This window comes from Typopeltis vanoorti, chromosome 11 (assembly GCF_054136105.1).
Source record: "Typopeltis vanoorti isolate ZY-2024b chromosome 11, IOZ_Tvanoo_1.0, whole genome shotgun sequence".
NCBI lineage: Eukaryota > Metazoa > Arthropoda > Arachnida > Uropygi > Thelyphonidae > Typopeltis > Typopeltis vanoorti.
The window spans coordinates 69362886-69379848 of NC_143559.1; the positions used below are offsets into that span (position 1 = coordinate 69362886).

At 36.3% G+C, this 16963-nt stretch overlaps 1 protein-coding gene across 1 annotated transcript in view; it reads right to left on the reverse strand.

The window, feature by feature from the left end:
- Positions 1-16963, reverse strand: part of LOC150101697 (ral GTPase-activating protein subunit beta) — a 778187-nt gene that overhangs the window by 732847 nt on the left and 28377 nt on the right. The window contains 1 exon segment of the mRNA XM_090400967.1: positions 2359-2557. Within this exon segment, the coding sequence (XP_090257093.1) occupies positions 2359-2557 (199 nt within the window).

Here is a 16963-nt window from a genome sequence, read left to right on the forward strand (position 1 = left end):
AAATTACTGAAATAAGAACTCAAATGAGACTGAAATAGGATTACTATAGTATGGCAGGAGTTTTTGCTCTCTATGTTTGCACAGTCTCTGATGAGAATGGACAGATCAAAACAGTTGTAATGAATACAGATGAATACAGACTCCTAGGCAGGTATTGTGTCTTGTAAGTAGTGCAAACTAAGCTAGCTCAGATACTGAAGGTTATATCCTCATAAGCTGAGTGGTAAATTTTCAAAACTTTCAGTTTCTTTTTATATTTGGCTATAAAATATGGCTAGATCCATAATATCCTCCATTTTAATATCTTACTTATGCCAAATTGAAGCCTTTTGACTCTATATTTCAGTAATAATATAATTTGTCTAACAAATTGTAGTATGAATAGTATCTATGGCTTGGTATTACTGTCCATAATGGTTAAAACAAATGTACACTCGGTGCTCTTCTAAGTAGCTATCGATTTTTCTTATAGTTTTGTTATAACATTCTGTATTTCTATTTCGTATTTCTCAATCCTGCTATTTCTACTAGATCTTATGTTCTCACGCTCTACAGTCTAACAAATTTGTTTTACGACTGCACCAGTTAGACTATGTATTGAGTTCGAGATTATAAGATTTTAAACTAAAGACAAAGCAGATATTGTAAGCATTCCTCACTTATGTTAATCTTTACTTTTAATTTGTTGTGCCTTGATTATTGTTCACTTAAACTTTATCCTTGCAGGTTCGAATTTTCAGGATAGTGCATTGAAAGAATCAGTTCAATCTGTTGTTCACAAACCATTTAATCAAAAAGGAATATTTATACAGTTTGATCCACATTAACATATATATATATATACACACACACACACACACACACACACACACACACACACACACACACACACACACACAATTGTATTACAAGTCTTTGTCAATTTCAATTCTTCCTGATTCGGGCTTAGTTCTATGTTTCTTCCCTTAAAGTTAATTCACAATCTAGAATATCCTGCTGGTCATACATACACAAACTGAAAATAATGCATACCTTGAGTAAGCTTAAATCAATATTAATTTACATTATCTAGTACAGTACTCTTCTTACCCTTACAATAATTACCTATACACAATTGAGATTAAGACACGTGGAGTGAGCTTATTTCAATATTCCTTACACAATCTTATTCTACCTATACACAGATACACTTGATGTACTTTCTTGCTTGGAAATATCATGTATCTAAGTTACAATTCTCGTTCAGCACTGCCTTTTTACATGAATCTTTTGAACACATGAAAGTTCTCCTTTTGGTCTTTCTTTACTTCTGCTGGCTCATTCTCGATTTCCCACCAAATTTCTTCTTTGTCTGAGTCGTTGATGATTCTATGCCCTTTACGATCCTTAACATGGTGGTAATGTGCAGCTCTTTCCTAGCTAGATGTTCCAACAATCAACATAATAAATCAATGTTCCAACAATCAACATAATAAATCAATGTTCCAACAATCAACATAATAAATCTCATGGCAGTGGATCCAGGTAGGAGAAGATTGAGAAAACTAAGACCTATGATGCTTCTCTTTCAATTACCAACAATGAGCCTCACATGGTGGCAGACTCGAGTAAGAGAAGATTGAGAAACCTAAGATCTATGATGCTTCTCTTTCAATTACCGACAGTGGACCTAGGTAAGAGAAGGTGAAACTCTAAGACAAAGTCCTTCTCAATATATCACCTTATACAGGTCCGGACTTCCATTGCACACATACATGAATCTCTCGAAACTTCCGTATATGGTAAGTATTGACATTCGACCATGATGATATCTTACTTTGTGCGTCTTTTGAAATTGCCATATATGGACTTGTGTTTACCAGTGTTACATGATGATGTCATGCACCACATTATTTTAACAAAAGCTCATGGTTAATTTATTACAAATACAAGATTATTACAGACAAAATATGGCATTTCTTTAAGTGCAATCTCCTTAGAAAAATAAGTAAAAACAAACATGTTAAGTTACATATCATGACAGATTTTACAGTTTATCCATTGTAAGCAAGCTCACTCAAGGAAGGATAACATTTGTTAAACAACTGGAACAGAGACAGAGGTGTGAGTGATCCTTGGATAAGTAGATACTCAGGGACATGATGCAAGGTTTTGAAGACTGCAAGTATGGTCTATTTATGAATGTAAGTATGAATTTATGAATGGTAAGTATCTATTTATGAATGGTAAGTATGAACTATTTTCTTGGAATATTGCCAATTAATTTTCTCTAAGATACATGTTGCATTTACAGACCAGACACAAAAAAAAATTAAATAAATAAATAGAAAAGAATTTCAAAACATAGCCATTACTTACTTATGTCAGTTCGTGGAAGAAATAAATTATACAGATGTTGCAACATTTTTCGAGCATATGCATTAGGATTTTCTGACACTGGCTTGGGTACACACAGTTTAGGTTTAGTCAAAGCTGTTAACCATTCACAGTAAACATTGACACAGTCTCGAATGGCTTCATGTTCAGACAAAGGAAGACCGAGACCAAAGCAAATCACCTAAAAAAATGTAAAAAAAGAATCTTAAAGTTTAAAAACACCAGCAGCAAAAAAAACATTTTTTTTGTGATTCCATTGTAACAAAATACTAATTAATGATTTATTTTTTCCTCTATATATCTGATTTCTCAGTGAAAGAGAGGGTCAGAAATCTTTCAGTAAATATGGACCAATTAACACAGCAGAGCTCTAAGATGGATTTACAACATTAATCAATACACTATTATTCTCAATAACTTGAAATAAGTTCTTTTTTTTTTTAAATGCAAGACAAGGATAATTTACAATATTAAACAAATTATTCACATACACACCACCACCACCACTGTGACACATGTTTATCTTTAGGTTATAAGTAATTCTCGTCACCAAATGATAACACCATCTTTCTATTTAGAGGAAAAGCAATTTAAAAAAATGTGCAGCCTTCTGGAACAGGGATTCCAAATTACCCACTGTATAAATTGCTGTTAGCTCTCAACCTTTTGTGTGATACGAAGAATCCTATAAGGGCTTTTAAATTGAAAATGAGTTAGCTTAGCCAGCCTCATATGGAGGTAGTAGCAAGACTTATACGTTGGTTAGACATAACTGGTAATTAGTTTACGGAATTAACAACGCATATAAAGTATATTAATTAAAGGTAACTTTAATGAATAACTTCTATATTTCGGCAACGTCACATTGCCATCTTCAGGAACATAAAGATATGGTATGTGCACTCAGGAACTAACACAAAGCAAATGAGGAAGAAAGCAAGAAACTAATATTGTTCCTAAAGTCCTAATGGTGCCCTCTTGCGGGCTGATTTGGTAGTCTTGGCAGTTGGGCTGAAGTTCTCATAATGAAAGTCTCCCAAATTTGGGGCAGTTTCATGCACCCAAATTTGTTGAGGTTAGGAGCGTTTTTTAGAGCTGCTGAAGATTCTTTGAATAATCTTTCGTATTTAAACTTGCTGCCACAATTTATAAAATAACCATTCACTAGTGTTAAGTTCTGAATGAAACTAAAATTGGATTAATTTACGTTTCCTTCAGACTTAACATGGGGTTACATTTTGAATCAATTATTGATATATCAGAATATACTAAACTCTTGTAAATTACTACAATATTACTAAACTGAGAATCTTTTATTTATTTTATTATAATGTAAAGTATTATGAATTGCTAAATTGCTTAAATCTTACTGCTTAAGTGCTTATAAATTGCTGGGAGAAAGAGATAATCCGATTAAATAAAAGGTGGCCAGAATCGAAAAGCCATGCAACAAAGAGTACAGGTGCACCCTTTTCGTAAGCAAGTAGTCCCCCCCCCCATGCTCATGTATTCCGAGAATCACGCTAAGGATTCCGTGTGTGGTGCTCAGTACTGGGTGACATGAAGTGACACTGAAAAATGAGAGGAGAAATCGATGACATAGTGTTAACGTGTGGCGCGCAATTTAAAAAGTCATGCAGTGCCAGAAAAACGCTTCTTCTTACTCTTAGGCTTGTGCTCTCTTATGCTCTGGGTCTCGTGCGGTCTTGCTGTGGTGTGTGGAGCCTCCTCATGGCATCCCCTCATTCCCCGTGGATTCGAGATAATGACTGAGGAACTTTGCCATGGATTTCCCGAAAAATTCACCAATCAGCGACCAGCCCAGCAGAAGATATTCACCGATGCTTACAGAGATTTCGTTACGATCTTGAGCCAGTTCACCAAAGAATAACGTCTACTTATTTTCGGAGGCAGAAGTATGTGCAGATCGAACCCTTGAAGAATGCCTCAGAAAAAGCAGAAGGAATGTGGAGTCGAAAGTATTTGTCCTGATGAGATATGTGAGGTGGTCAAATTGTTTCCCCAGCAATTGGTAACGTAGAGTATAGTTTTTTTATGTAAATGTGTACTAAAAGGATATCTGTAAATTTTAGGAAGAACTCTAGAGATTGTTTCTTTTAATGATAGAGTGTATTATGAGTATTTTGTGAAAGAAATTGTACGAGAGCACGTGGAGTCTAGGAATTATGTCTTTTAATGATTGAATAAGTTATGAGAATTTTGTGAGAGAAAGTGTATGAGAGCACGTGGAGCTACATTAGTAATTCAGTTAACAAATGTCTTTAATATTGATGAATAAGTGTGATCTTTCAAATATAAGTCGTAAATCATAAATGAAGTTCTTTGTCATACATGCTAAGATAGATATAGAGAATCTGTGAAATTAGTGCTCATTCATTAGCAATTGCAGATTACTTAATCAGAGTGTATTCTTAATGTGTAATATGTATCAATTGAATTAAATATTTTGTTCTTTTTGTTTAACTGATGACTTGCCTGACTTTCTTCTCTGTTGCACTTGCTCATAAAATACAGACCACAGCAGGAGATTAATTTATGGTGAGGCTATGACTGCAAACGTAACCTATAGTAATATAAGATTGTAAGCTAAACTGTTTCTGGTTCCTTGATTCTACATTCTTTGTTAATCTAGGATTTGGGGTGGCGCAGTAAAAAAATAAATTTTCCCTGAATCCGAAAGAGGAATTAGAACCAGTGTAGAGGCAAGGGAGTTGGCATTGACCATTAATATTCCCTTTGTCCCCCAAACCCCTAGCATCATTCTTATGTGTAAAGATCAGCCAAGAGAAATATAGAAGATAAGAGAATAAAGTCTTACTAGAGAAGGATTTTACTAAGGGCACAGATACAAGTGAAATATAAGAGTAATTAAGATTTAAAGAGAGCAATACGTAAGATAAATAAAGAAGAAATTAAATTTTACAATGGCGACATAGAAAAAGGCCAAGACAATAGAAATAAACACAAAAGGATAATAAAATTTTACACTAGGTTATCCAGTAATATCCATTTTCCCTATCTATCCAAACAAGTTGTAACTTCATTATAAAATATGAGAAGATTACTAAATCAAAACTGTCCCTTGATTAAGCATGCTGTGTGTCCTATAAAATATTGACTCCATTTCACCATTTCTTTATCCAGGACTCTCACCAGGTTTTCTAAGACCATAACCAAAGCATCATAAAGATACAGGAAAATTATTCAAATACATATGTACAACAAACACTCATATAAGTAGCAGCTGCTACTCTGCTGTCACTCTGGATCATAGTGGTATGTACTAATATGCCATAACTTCAACAAGCAAACTACAGGATAATTAACAATGCAGCCACAGACATGGTAAATAAAGTTTCTCCTACTTGTCAGTCTATAAAAGCAAAGAGCAATATGAATTATTTATTTAATACTACAACAACTACTGGTAGGAAAAGAATTAAAAGTACATATTTAGGAGACAAGCAAACTGTTTACATATATAGAGATTATTTAATGAACCATATAGTTCATTAATTTCACATTAATGTTGCATAAAATATAATTGAACATTTTCATTTTAATTATCTTCAATCCTTTAAACAAAAAAAAAAAAATATTATTGCAAGCAAATTATTGCAACTGAAAAAGAAAAAAGGAATATTGAAAAAAATTGAAAAAAAAGAAAAAAGGGATAGTAACATTAGTGATTTAAGTGTTATCCAAATATCAATTAACTACTCATGTAAGTGAATAACAAATTTTAAAAGCGCTAGTTTTGTGTGTGTTTTTTTTCAATCAGAGGCACAACGTTACGTTAGCAACATCAGTTTTTTATAGCCTTTTTTTTTTGGTTATGTTGCATAAGCTGTTTAAGGAAAAACTGATAATTGCAGCGATTCACTTTTTTAACATCCATTCTATAATTATACTGAGATATTTTCAAAGGCATAAAGACTGATGTGAAATACTTTCTATATCATTTAAGTTTTCGATGTTAAATGTAATGCTATTCTATATTCCACTAAGCAGTGAGGACAAATGCAATGTATATGGAGGTTCAACTGTTATCCAACCAACCACAAAGATCAACAGTCATATTATTATTATTACTATTATTATCTGAGACCTCCAGTGAGTGAAGGGCTCAGTGAGGGAGGCCATAAATCATCCAAACCAGCTGTCATACATCCCTTAAATTCATTCACACTAGATGCACTGACTACCCCTAAGGGCAAAATTCCACTCACTCACTGCTCTGTGAGAGAAAAACCTAGCTCTTACCCCTTTGTTGACTATGAACAAACTTAATTTCCATGGATGTCCCTGTGTTCTCTCCCCACCTTCCATAAAACCTCTGTTCTCTCCCCACCTCCTAAAGGCAAACTAATCCACTCACTCACTTCTTCTCTGTGAGAGAAAAGCCTAGCTCTTACCCATTTCTTGAATGCAAACAAATTTAACTTCCATTTATGCCTCTGTTTACTCTTCCCACCTTCTATATAAAAAAAAAATTTTATCAGATGATATCCTACAAGTATAACATCCATTCAAAAGTTTATAGACTTCTATCATATCACCCCACTTTCTCCTGTTAACCAGAATCCACATACTCACAATCTGTCCTCATAATCTACATCCCATAATCCAGATATTATCTTTATAACTCTTCTTTGCACCCTTTCCATAGCTTCTTTATCCCCTTGGAACCCGGAGACAAAATATGCACACAATAATCCAGGTGCAGTCTTCTCAAGACCTTATAAAGAGGCAAAATGACTTCCTTATTTTTACACATCAAACAGCACTTATCACTACATTCCACATTATAACTCCAAGCTGTCTACTAAGCTTTTCATAATTGTCGGCTGTGTAGTTTGACATATATCCTTTCCTCACAGAAAGGTGAAAATGGCTGCCCCCTCCCCACCCAGGTAATCACTGCATGGTTACTACAAAAATCAGTGGATGAGATGCAACAACCCTTCAATCAATGAAATAATTTCATCTCCCTTATTCCTAATGATTCTGTCATTTGAAAATAAACACAACAATTCATTTTTTACATTTGGAACCAGTCAAATGCATATCACCTTTCAGCTGTGAGTTCCCTGTATTACTGTTATTATCTGAGACCTCCAGCGAGTTAAGGACTCATCAAGGGAGACTACAAATCACCCAAATCAGCTCTCATGCCTTCTCTTAAATTCATTCACACTAGATGCACTCACATACCCCTAAAGGCAAACTATTCCACTTACTTACTTCTCTGTGAGAGAAAAACCTAACTCTTACCCATTTCTTGATTGTAAACAAACTTAACTTCCATCTATGCCCCTAATTACTTTCCCCACCTTCTATATAACAAAAAAATTTCATCTGATGATATCCTACAAGTATAACACCCACTCAGAAGTTTATAGACTTTTATAGAAGTTTATCATATCACCCCTCTTTCTCCTGTTAGCCAATCTGTAAAACAACATATCCACAATCGGTCCTTATAATCTAAATACCATAATCTGGATATATTCTTTGTAATTCTTCTTTGAACCCTATCTGTAGCTTCTTTATCCCCTTGGATCCTGGGAGACCAAATCTGGGCATAATATTACAGATGTGGTCTTATCTGTGGCCTTATATAGAGGCAAAATGACTTCCTTATCCTTACACATGAAGGCTCACTTCACCATTGCAATTATCCTCTGAGTTGTATTTGCAACTTTTGCTATGCGACCTTTAAACTTCAAATTCTTATCCATCATAACACCAAGATCCCTAACCTCATCAGTTTCTTGTACCATAACCCTGCTAATATAATATGCCACTGGAAATCATATCACGCCAAAGTGCATAACTTTACATTAATAACATTAAACTGACAACCATTTTGTTTGCCCAAATTTCCAGCCTATTCAAATCATTTTATAAGTGCTAGATATCAGTAGCATCCTTGATTGCCTTATCTTCGCATTACCATCAGCAAACAATTGCACATCTCCTGTTAGAGTTTTCCTAATGTCATTAATGTATAGATTGAAAAACAATGGCCCAAGGACTAAACCCTGAGGTACACCACTGGTCACCTTAAATCTGGTAAATTAACTCCTACCGTATACCACTTTTTGATATCTGTCAACCATCCACTGACATTATCCAGTTTATGCATACAGCCTTTCATGTCATATCCTATCAAATGCCTTAGTAAAATCCAACAGTATCATTCCTTTTATCCAACTTTCCATAACATTGTTATAAAATGATAGCCAATGAACTGCAACCAAAGAGAGTAGAAGTTCAACTACAGGCCAGTGAATATAGCATGTATGAGGTTATCTGGTGTGAGATAGAGACCAGCAGAACAAAATATACAGTTGGATCCTTCTACAGACCAAGGGATGAAAAATATGATGGATAGTATGCATCAGCAAATAAGCTCAATGAGTAGAGTGTGGGTAATTATTATGGGAGATTTCAACTATGGGAATGTAGATTGAAAGGAGTGAATTCATGGGAGGAAGGAAATGGAATTTATGCAGTTACTAAGGAATAATTAAATGAGACAGCATGTGATGGAATATCAGTTTGAGAGTACTTCTGAGAATTTGTCTATACCCAATATGACCCTGTTGCTGCCAATTGGTGAGACTGATCATATGGTCTTGACTTGGAAGGTGGCCAAATGAGTGGAATTTTTAGTAAAGGGATATATGCAGAATTACAGTAAATATGACAAGCTAAGGAGATTGTTGGATCAGTGCCATGGCATGTGAAACTGCAAGGGATGGATGCTGATAGTGCATGGGAAATGGTAAAGGAGTGTTTAAGGGAAGTAATGGTAGAATACATATCTACAGTCTGGAGAGTAAATCAAGTGGGAGCTTAAATGAATGAATATCATCATTAGGCTAGAGCTACAAAAAAAGAAAAAATTGTGGAGGGAATTCAAGGAGAAAGGTGACCAGCAAGCACATGAGCAGTACAAAGCACAGGCCAGAAGAGTAACCAGAGTGGTAAGAAAGGCAAAAGCAGAGTACGAAAGGAAATTAGCAGTGCAGGCCAAAGATAATCCCAAACAGTTCTTTTGATATACTACAAGTAAAAAGAAGAATGTTTATGACAGAATGATTTTAACGAATGAGATGATAAGGAGACAACTGAATCAGTCAAAATAGTAGAATTACTAAGTGAATGCTTTGAAAGAGTATATCATACTGAAGAAAGAAGAGAGCCAAAGCCTTATATGGAAAATGAGGTAAATGAAATGGAGGTGCATAGCATATTACAGAATTTTGATGTGAATGTGAATAGAGCTAGCTATGGAATTAGATGGTATACCAGTTCAAGTTTTATGTCAAGGTGCTAAAGGAATTGTCAGTGCCTTTGACCACATTATTTAATCTAGCAATTTACCAACTGATCAGCATAGCAGGAGTTCTTGTCAAGGTACTGGAGAAGTTCGTTAAGAGCAAAATACAGAAATGGATAAACAGAAATGGGATATTGTATGGGGGACAACATGGTATTGTGAAAGGTAGGTCATGCCTAAGTAAGTTGCTCACATTTTATAATACAGTGACAGCTGAGTTGCATAAAAGTAATGAGTTTACAGTGATACTGCTAAACTTCGCAAACACTTTTGACAGCATGCCACATGGAATTCTAATCAATAAACTCAGCACACTTGGATGATATAGGGTTGGTGAGGTGGATAAGAGAGTGCTTTACGGAGAGATATCAGAGAGTAGTTTGTTCAGGAGTAGAGTCCAGAAGAAGGCCTGTGACTAGTGACATGCCACAGGGCTCTATTCTTGGGCTGCTACTGTTTAATTTGTACATTAATGATATAGGAAAGGATCTGAGAAGAACTGTTCAGTTGTTTGCTGATGATACAAAATTGGGTAGAGCAATAGCTAACACAGATAAAGTTCATTTTTTGTAGGATAATTTGGATAGACTGGCAATGTGGGCAAAGGAGAATGCATGTCAGTTTAATGTAGCAAAGTGTAAGGTGTATACCACATTGATGGAACTGAACTCCAGGAAATTGATGAAGCCAGAGATTTGAGAGTGTCAGTAGATAGGGAGTTAAAGTTTAAAGGACACAGCAAAAGTGGCTAAAGCAGCTCAATGGATTACCTGGTTACTCAAGAATACTTTGACAAGCAAAGACAAGCAGGTTATTATTCCTCTTTATCGAGCCTTGATAAGACCCATCTTCACAACTGCACACAGACCTGGTCACCTGGATTTCTTGGCAATGAGGAAGAGGTGGAGAGGATCCAGAGGCAAGATGGTAACAGGTCTATAGAATGAAACTTCCGAGAACAGGTTGAAGATATGTGGGTTACAGAAACTAGTTGACAGGCAGAAAAGGGTGAAATGACTGAGACATACTAATTACTGAAGAATTTTTACAAGATTAATACAGAGGAAACTCCACCATGGAATCCTTAGGGGTCTCATGCCAGTCCAAAGCCTGGATAAAGGAGGAGGGTCAGGCAGATAATTATCAATGCTCTGACCATAAAGAAAAACATGACACTGTTATCTGATGCCTACAATCAACAGGTAAAACATGCCATGTCAGACGTCGCCCAGATGAACAAGGTCGGCGATACCACTGAGTGATTGGGGATGGATCGAAAAGTGGGATACCGAAAGTGAAACTGAAACTAACAGAACTGTTATCAGTAGGTGGATGGCAGGAAAACTAGAATTACTTCAGGAAATGAAGAGATATCGATGTGATATACTAGGGCTGGCAGAGATGCAATGTACATCATCAGGAGAGATAAATGGATGCGAAGTCATATGGTCAGAACACAACACCAAGCATGAAGCAGGAGTTGATTTTCTTCTCAACAAAAAAGCTAGAAAGGCACTGTTAGGCTACAAACCAGTCAATGTACGAATCATAGTAGCAAGATTTCAAGCAAAACAATTTAATATATCAATAGTCCAGATATATGCACTCACACAGATGAACATATTGACTTATTCTACAAAGATCTGACAGAGACAATAGAAACAATATCAAAGCAAGATGTACTAATTATTGAAGGAGATTGGAATGCCAAAGTCAGAATAGATAATGATGGATGGGAAAGTGTTATGGGAAAATATGGTTTTGGAGAAAGAAATAAACGAGGTGAAAAAATGTTAGAATTTGCTGTGGACCACAAGATTTCAGCAAAAGGAGTGCAAAAAATGGACGTGGCGATCAAATGATGGGAAAACCGAGAACATGATCAATATGATTAAAAGGAGAAGGATAACATCAGTACAGCAGTGTCAAACTTTTCAAGGAGCAGATATAGATTCTGATCATAGTTTAGTGATTGCAAACATCAAGTTGAAATTAAAAAGAAAATATAAACCCAATCATCAGAAATGAAGACATACAGCTAGAATAAGTGAAACAGAGATAGGAAGAAGGTAAAGAACAATGTTAGAAGAGAAACTTAAAAGTGTGGACAAAGAAAAAAAAATTCAAATCTAAGAGTGAAAGGAGTGATGAAGGTGATAGAAGATGCAGTTAAAGAAACAGTACCAGAAGAAGAGAAGATCAAGCAGTGGATTAAACAAGAAACACTGAAGTTAGTACAGGAGAAGAGAATGTTAAAGATAACATTCTCTTCTCCTGTCTAAAGAAACCAAAACAGGCCACAATTAAAGATGAAAAAGGCAAAGTATTGATGAATAAAGATAAAATCGTACAGTGGTGGACAAGATACCATAGTGAGTACTATGAAGAAAAACTAGATTTAGATAGCGTTGGGAAACTGATTGAAGAATTGAAGCAGATATCACAACAAGATAACGAGTGTGATATGGATATTTTAAGAAAAGAGGTAGAAAAAGCAATAGGAAGACTAAAACACAACAAGAGTCCTGGTAATGATAACAACACTGGAGAAATAATTAAATATGGTGGCAAAAGTATGGTTACAGAAATGCATCAACTATGTAACATTATCAGTACAGGCAACTCCATGGAGTTCTTAGACTCATCGAGGGAGGCTCTAACATCATATCAATAACAACTATTCAACATTCACACAGTATCTATCATACTTTGCCTTGAACTCGTTTACAGTCATGGTACCCACAACAGACTCTTGCAGCTTATTCCACTCATTCACTTCTCCAAATAAAAAACCTAGCTCTAACACCCTTGCCCAGCTTCCATGGATGGCCACTAGTCTTCCCACCACCAGTCCTATTCTGAAAAATATCCTCTGAATTAATTTTATAGAAACCCTTCAGTAATTTGAATGTCTCAATCATATTCACCAATGTGGTATACTGCTGCTAATCTTTACACCCCAAAATACATAACCTCACATTTTGCCACATTAAACTGACATCCATTCTCCTTAACCCACCCCTCCAAACTATCCAAATCATCCTGCAAAATTTCAACATCCTGTGCATTCACTATTGCTCTACCCAACTTTGCATCATCAGCAAACAAATGAACAGTTCCTCTCAGATCCTTTCCTATATTGTTAATGAACAAATTAAACAGTAGTGGTCCAAGAACAGAACCCTGAGGCACACTACTAGTCACAGGCCGTCTTTTGGACTCTACTCCTGAATAAACCACTCTCTAATATCTCTCCATCAACCACCCTCCTATCCATCTCACCAACCCTATATCCATCCCCATATGCAGCAGTTTACTGATTAGAATTCCATGTGGTATCCTGTCAAAGGCCTTAGCAAGGTCCAGTAGGATCACTGTAAACCCATTACCCTTATTCAGTTCACCCAACACTGTGTTATAAAATGTGAGCAGGTTACTGAGGCATGAACTACTCTTCACAAAAGCATGCTGCCCCCATACAGTATCCCATTTTCATCTATCCATTCCTGTATTCTCCTATTGACTATTTTCTCCAAGACCTTGACAATGATTCCCGATATGCTGATCGGTCAGTAATTTACAACAGCAGTCTTGGAACCTCCTTTATGCAGGGGAACTATTTTCCCCTTTTTCCACCCCCTCAGGACTAACCCAAACCCGAAACTCAAATTAAACAAAATGGTTAGGGCACTGACAATTCTTTAGCCGCTTCATGTACGACACGAGCTGGTATACCAACCAATCCCACAGATGTATTGAGGTTTTGTAATAGACTATTCACCTCCACTTCATTCACCACCATTCCCGTATAAGCTGTTGGTTCCTTCATTCCTGCAATGTCACCACCTGGATGATATACTCTTGCAAAGTGTTCGCTCACTAATTCCACTAATTCGTCCATTTAACCCCTACTTGATTTACTATTCGGACTTTAGGTACACAGCCAGCCATTGCCTCCTGCAAACACTCCTTAACCACCTCCCATGCACTATCAACATCCAGCCCTTGCAGTTTTACATGCCATGGCACTGAACCGAACAAACTCCTAAGCTTGTCATACTTACCAGCCAGGTAATTCCACATGTACCCTGTCTTAATTGAAAATTCCACACATTTAGCCACCTCCCAAGTCAAGAACCTATGATCACTCTCACCAATTGGTAGCAACGTGGTCATATTCGTTACAGCCAAATTCTCAGATGCAATTACTAGGATAAGCACTCTCTGACCCCTAGTATTTTCCATTACATGCTGTCACAGATAGTTATCCCTTAATAACTGCATAAAATCCAATTCCTTCTCTCCCATGTGTCCTCTCCTCCTTCCAATCAATGTTACCATAGTTGAAATCCCCCATAATAATTACCTTCCTTTCACTCATTGTATCAATTTGCTTATGCATACTATCTCCACCATCTATTCCATCACCTGGTCTATAGTAGCACCCAATTGTATATTTTGTTCTGCTAGCCTCAATCTCACGCCAAATAGTCTCAAATAAGCTCATTCGACTATCCTGCAATTCAACTTCTATTCTCCTTGGCTGCAGTTCATCAGCTATCATCAATAACACTCCTGCCCCCACTTTATTCTCTCTGTCCCTCCTGAATACACTATACCCTTCATATTCTATCACGCTAACTATATCACCTTCTGTCAGCCATGTTTCACTAATGCCAATAACCTGTGGCCTGGAAAAGCCAACCAAGGCCAAAAATTCTTCTTTCTTGTTCTTAATACTCCTGGCATTAGTAGCAACGTGGTAATATGGTATGGAATTACCATATCGTAATATGGTATAGAAAGAAGGGAAAATGCCAGAGGAGTGAATGAAATCAATATTAGTGACATTATACAAGAAAGGAAATAAATTACAATGTAAAAATGATAAAACAATTGCTTTGACAAGTCACCTTGGTAAGGTGATGATGATAGTACTGACAGAAAGATTGAGAACACAATTGGAAACATACCTTGCAGATGGGCAAGCAGGATTTAGGAAAGATAGAAGCACAATTCAACAGATTTTGACAATGTGGTTAATAGCAAAGAAAGCTAGGAGAAAAAACAAAAACATATATACCTGCTTTGTTGATTTTCAGAAGGGCGTTTGAGAGTATCAACCAGAAAGTGACATTAGCAGGGGAACCCAATATCACCAAGCATTTTCATAACACATTTAGAAAGAGCACTGGATAAAATGAAGGAAGGTGCAAAAGAAATATCAGTACATGGGATGAGAATTAACAATTTGAGATTCAGATGACATTGTTATTATGGAAGAAGACAAAAGAGAACCTGTTAAATTAGGAAGGAAACAGATTTGGACTTGTGATGAACTTGGAAAAAACAAAGACAATGGTATTTAGTGAGAAGAACAGGAAACAAAAGATACAAGTGGATGGAATTGATATAGAAAATGTAGAATAATTCACATATTTGGGAAATAAAATGACATATGATTTGGACTGTAAAAAAGAAATAAAGATCAGGATTGCAAAGGGAAGAACAAATCTGAAGGCCTTGGATAACATCTGGAAAAGTAAAGTGATCAGACTGCAAACAAAACTAAGAGTACTAGAAACATGCATCTTTAGCAGTGTACTGTATAGATCTGAAACATGGGTAATAAATAAGGAATCAAGAAAAAGAATTCTGGCATTTGAAAGAACTTGTTACAGGAAGATTTTAAGAATAGGATGGGTACAAAAAACCACAAATGAAGAGCTCTATCAGAAGATACAACCAAAGGAGAATCTAATGCAGAAGATTATAAAACGGAAGCTACAATTATTTGGACACATCTGCAGAATGAGTGAGTGAAGATCAGAAGATAAAGACATGTTTAGTATTATGGATGGTGTAAACAGAAAAGGTTGACCATACAGAAAATGGATAGACGACATAAAGGACTGGTGTGGAATGGATGCACGGAAACTGCGACATTTGCACTGGACAAAGAAAGGTGGAAGAAGATAGTGAAGGAGGCATTGGACACCAACAGACAGTGAGCCCATGGTTCGTGATAATGAATACAGAGGAAATTTTTCAGAACAAGTCTGGTGGTGGGAGAACTAGGGTCATCCTCAGAAACTGAGAAAGGGTGTTAAGAACTAGATTTTTTGCTTGAAGGGTGATGAATGAGTGGAATAGGCAGCCAGAGTCTGTTGTGGATGCCATGACTGTGAATGAGTTCAAAGCAAAGTATGATAGATACTGCACAAATGTTGCAGAGTGCTTGGCATGATGTTCAGGGCCTCCCTCGATGAGTCTTGAGTCTAAGGGCTCCATGGAGTAGCCACCCATAGTAATAAAAATATGAGCTAAAACAAGACCTCCCTTTAGTAAACTCATGTTGCTCCTTGCAGGGTATAGCTTGTCTGTCTACCCATTTCTCACCAACTTCTCTAAAATCTTCACTATTACACCACAGATACTGATAGGTAGGTAGTTAGAGCCATCAGTTTTAGCACCATCCTTGTACAATGGAATTATCATACATTCCTTCCATTCCTGTGGTATCTCATTCCTGAACTGAGACTCAAGTTATACAAACATGTGAAAGGCCTAGCCAATTTGGTTGAACATTTCTTTAGCAAACATGGTGATATTTCATCTGTCCCTATTGACAAATTCTTACCCAGGTTATGCAACAACTCTTGAACCTCATTTTCATGCACCTCTAACTCTTCATCCAATGTAATAGTAGAACTGTGCACCATGTTACATACATCTGGTTGACATATCTTAGCAAAGTGAGCACTCATTAACTGAACCGTCTCATTAGCTTCTGAAACTAGAGTGCCATCTGCATTCAATATTCTTCCACATTTATTCTTAATTTTGCTTGTGGCATAAAGATAAAATTCTTTCGAATTGCCTTTAGCTTGCATAGCCAATTTCTTGTCATCCTCTGATTTAGCTTTCAACACAATACTCATTACTTTTCTGGCCTGCACTTCATATATTTCATGACTCCTCTCACTCTTATTCTCACGATATTCTTTCATTTTCTTCTTGTGGATTTCTTGCTTAATAAAGTTGCACATCCATTACACTCCCAACCTATTTATTCTTCATATACCAGGGATATATCCAGATACTGCCTCATTTAAGCACTCTTTCAAAGATTCCCATGTATTGCTGACATTTTTCCCATTCAGTAACTGATACCATGGGACCAAAGACAGTATCTCCTATGTTTATGATCATAATTTC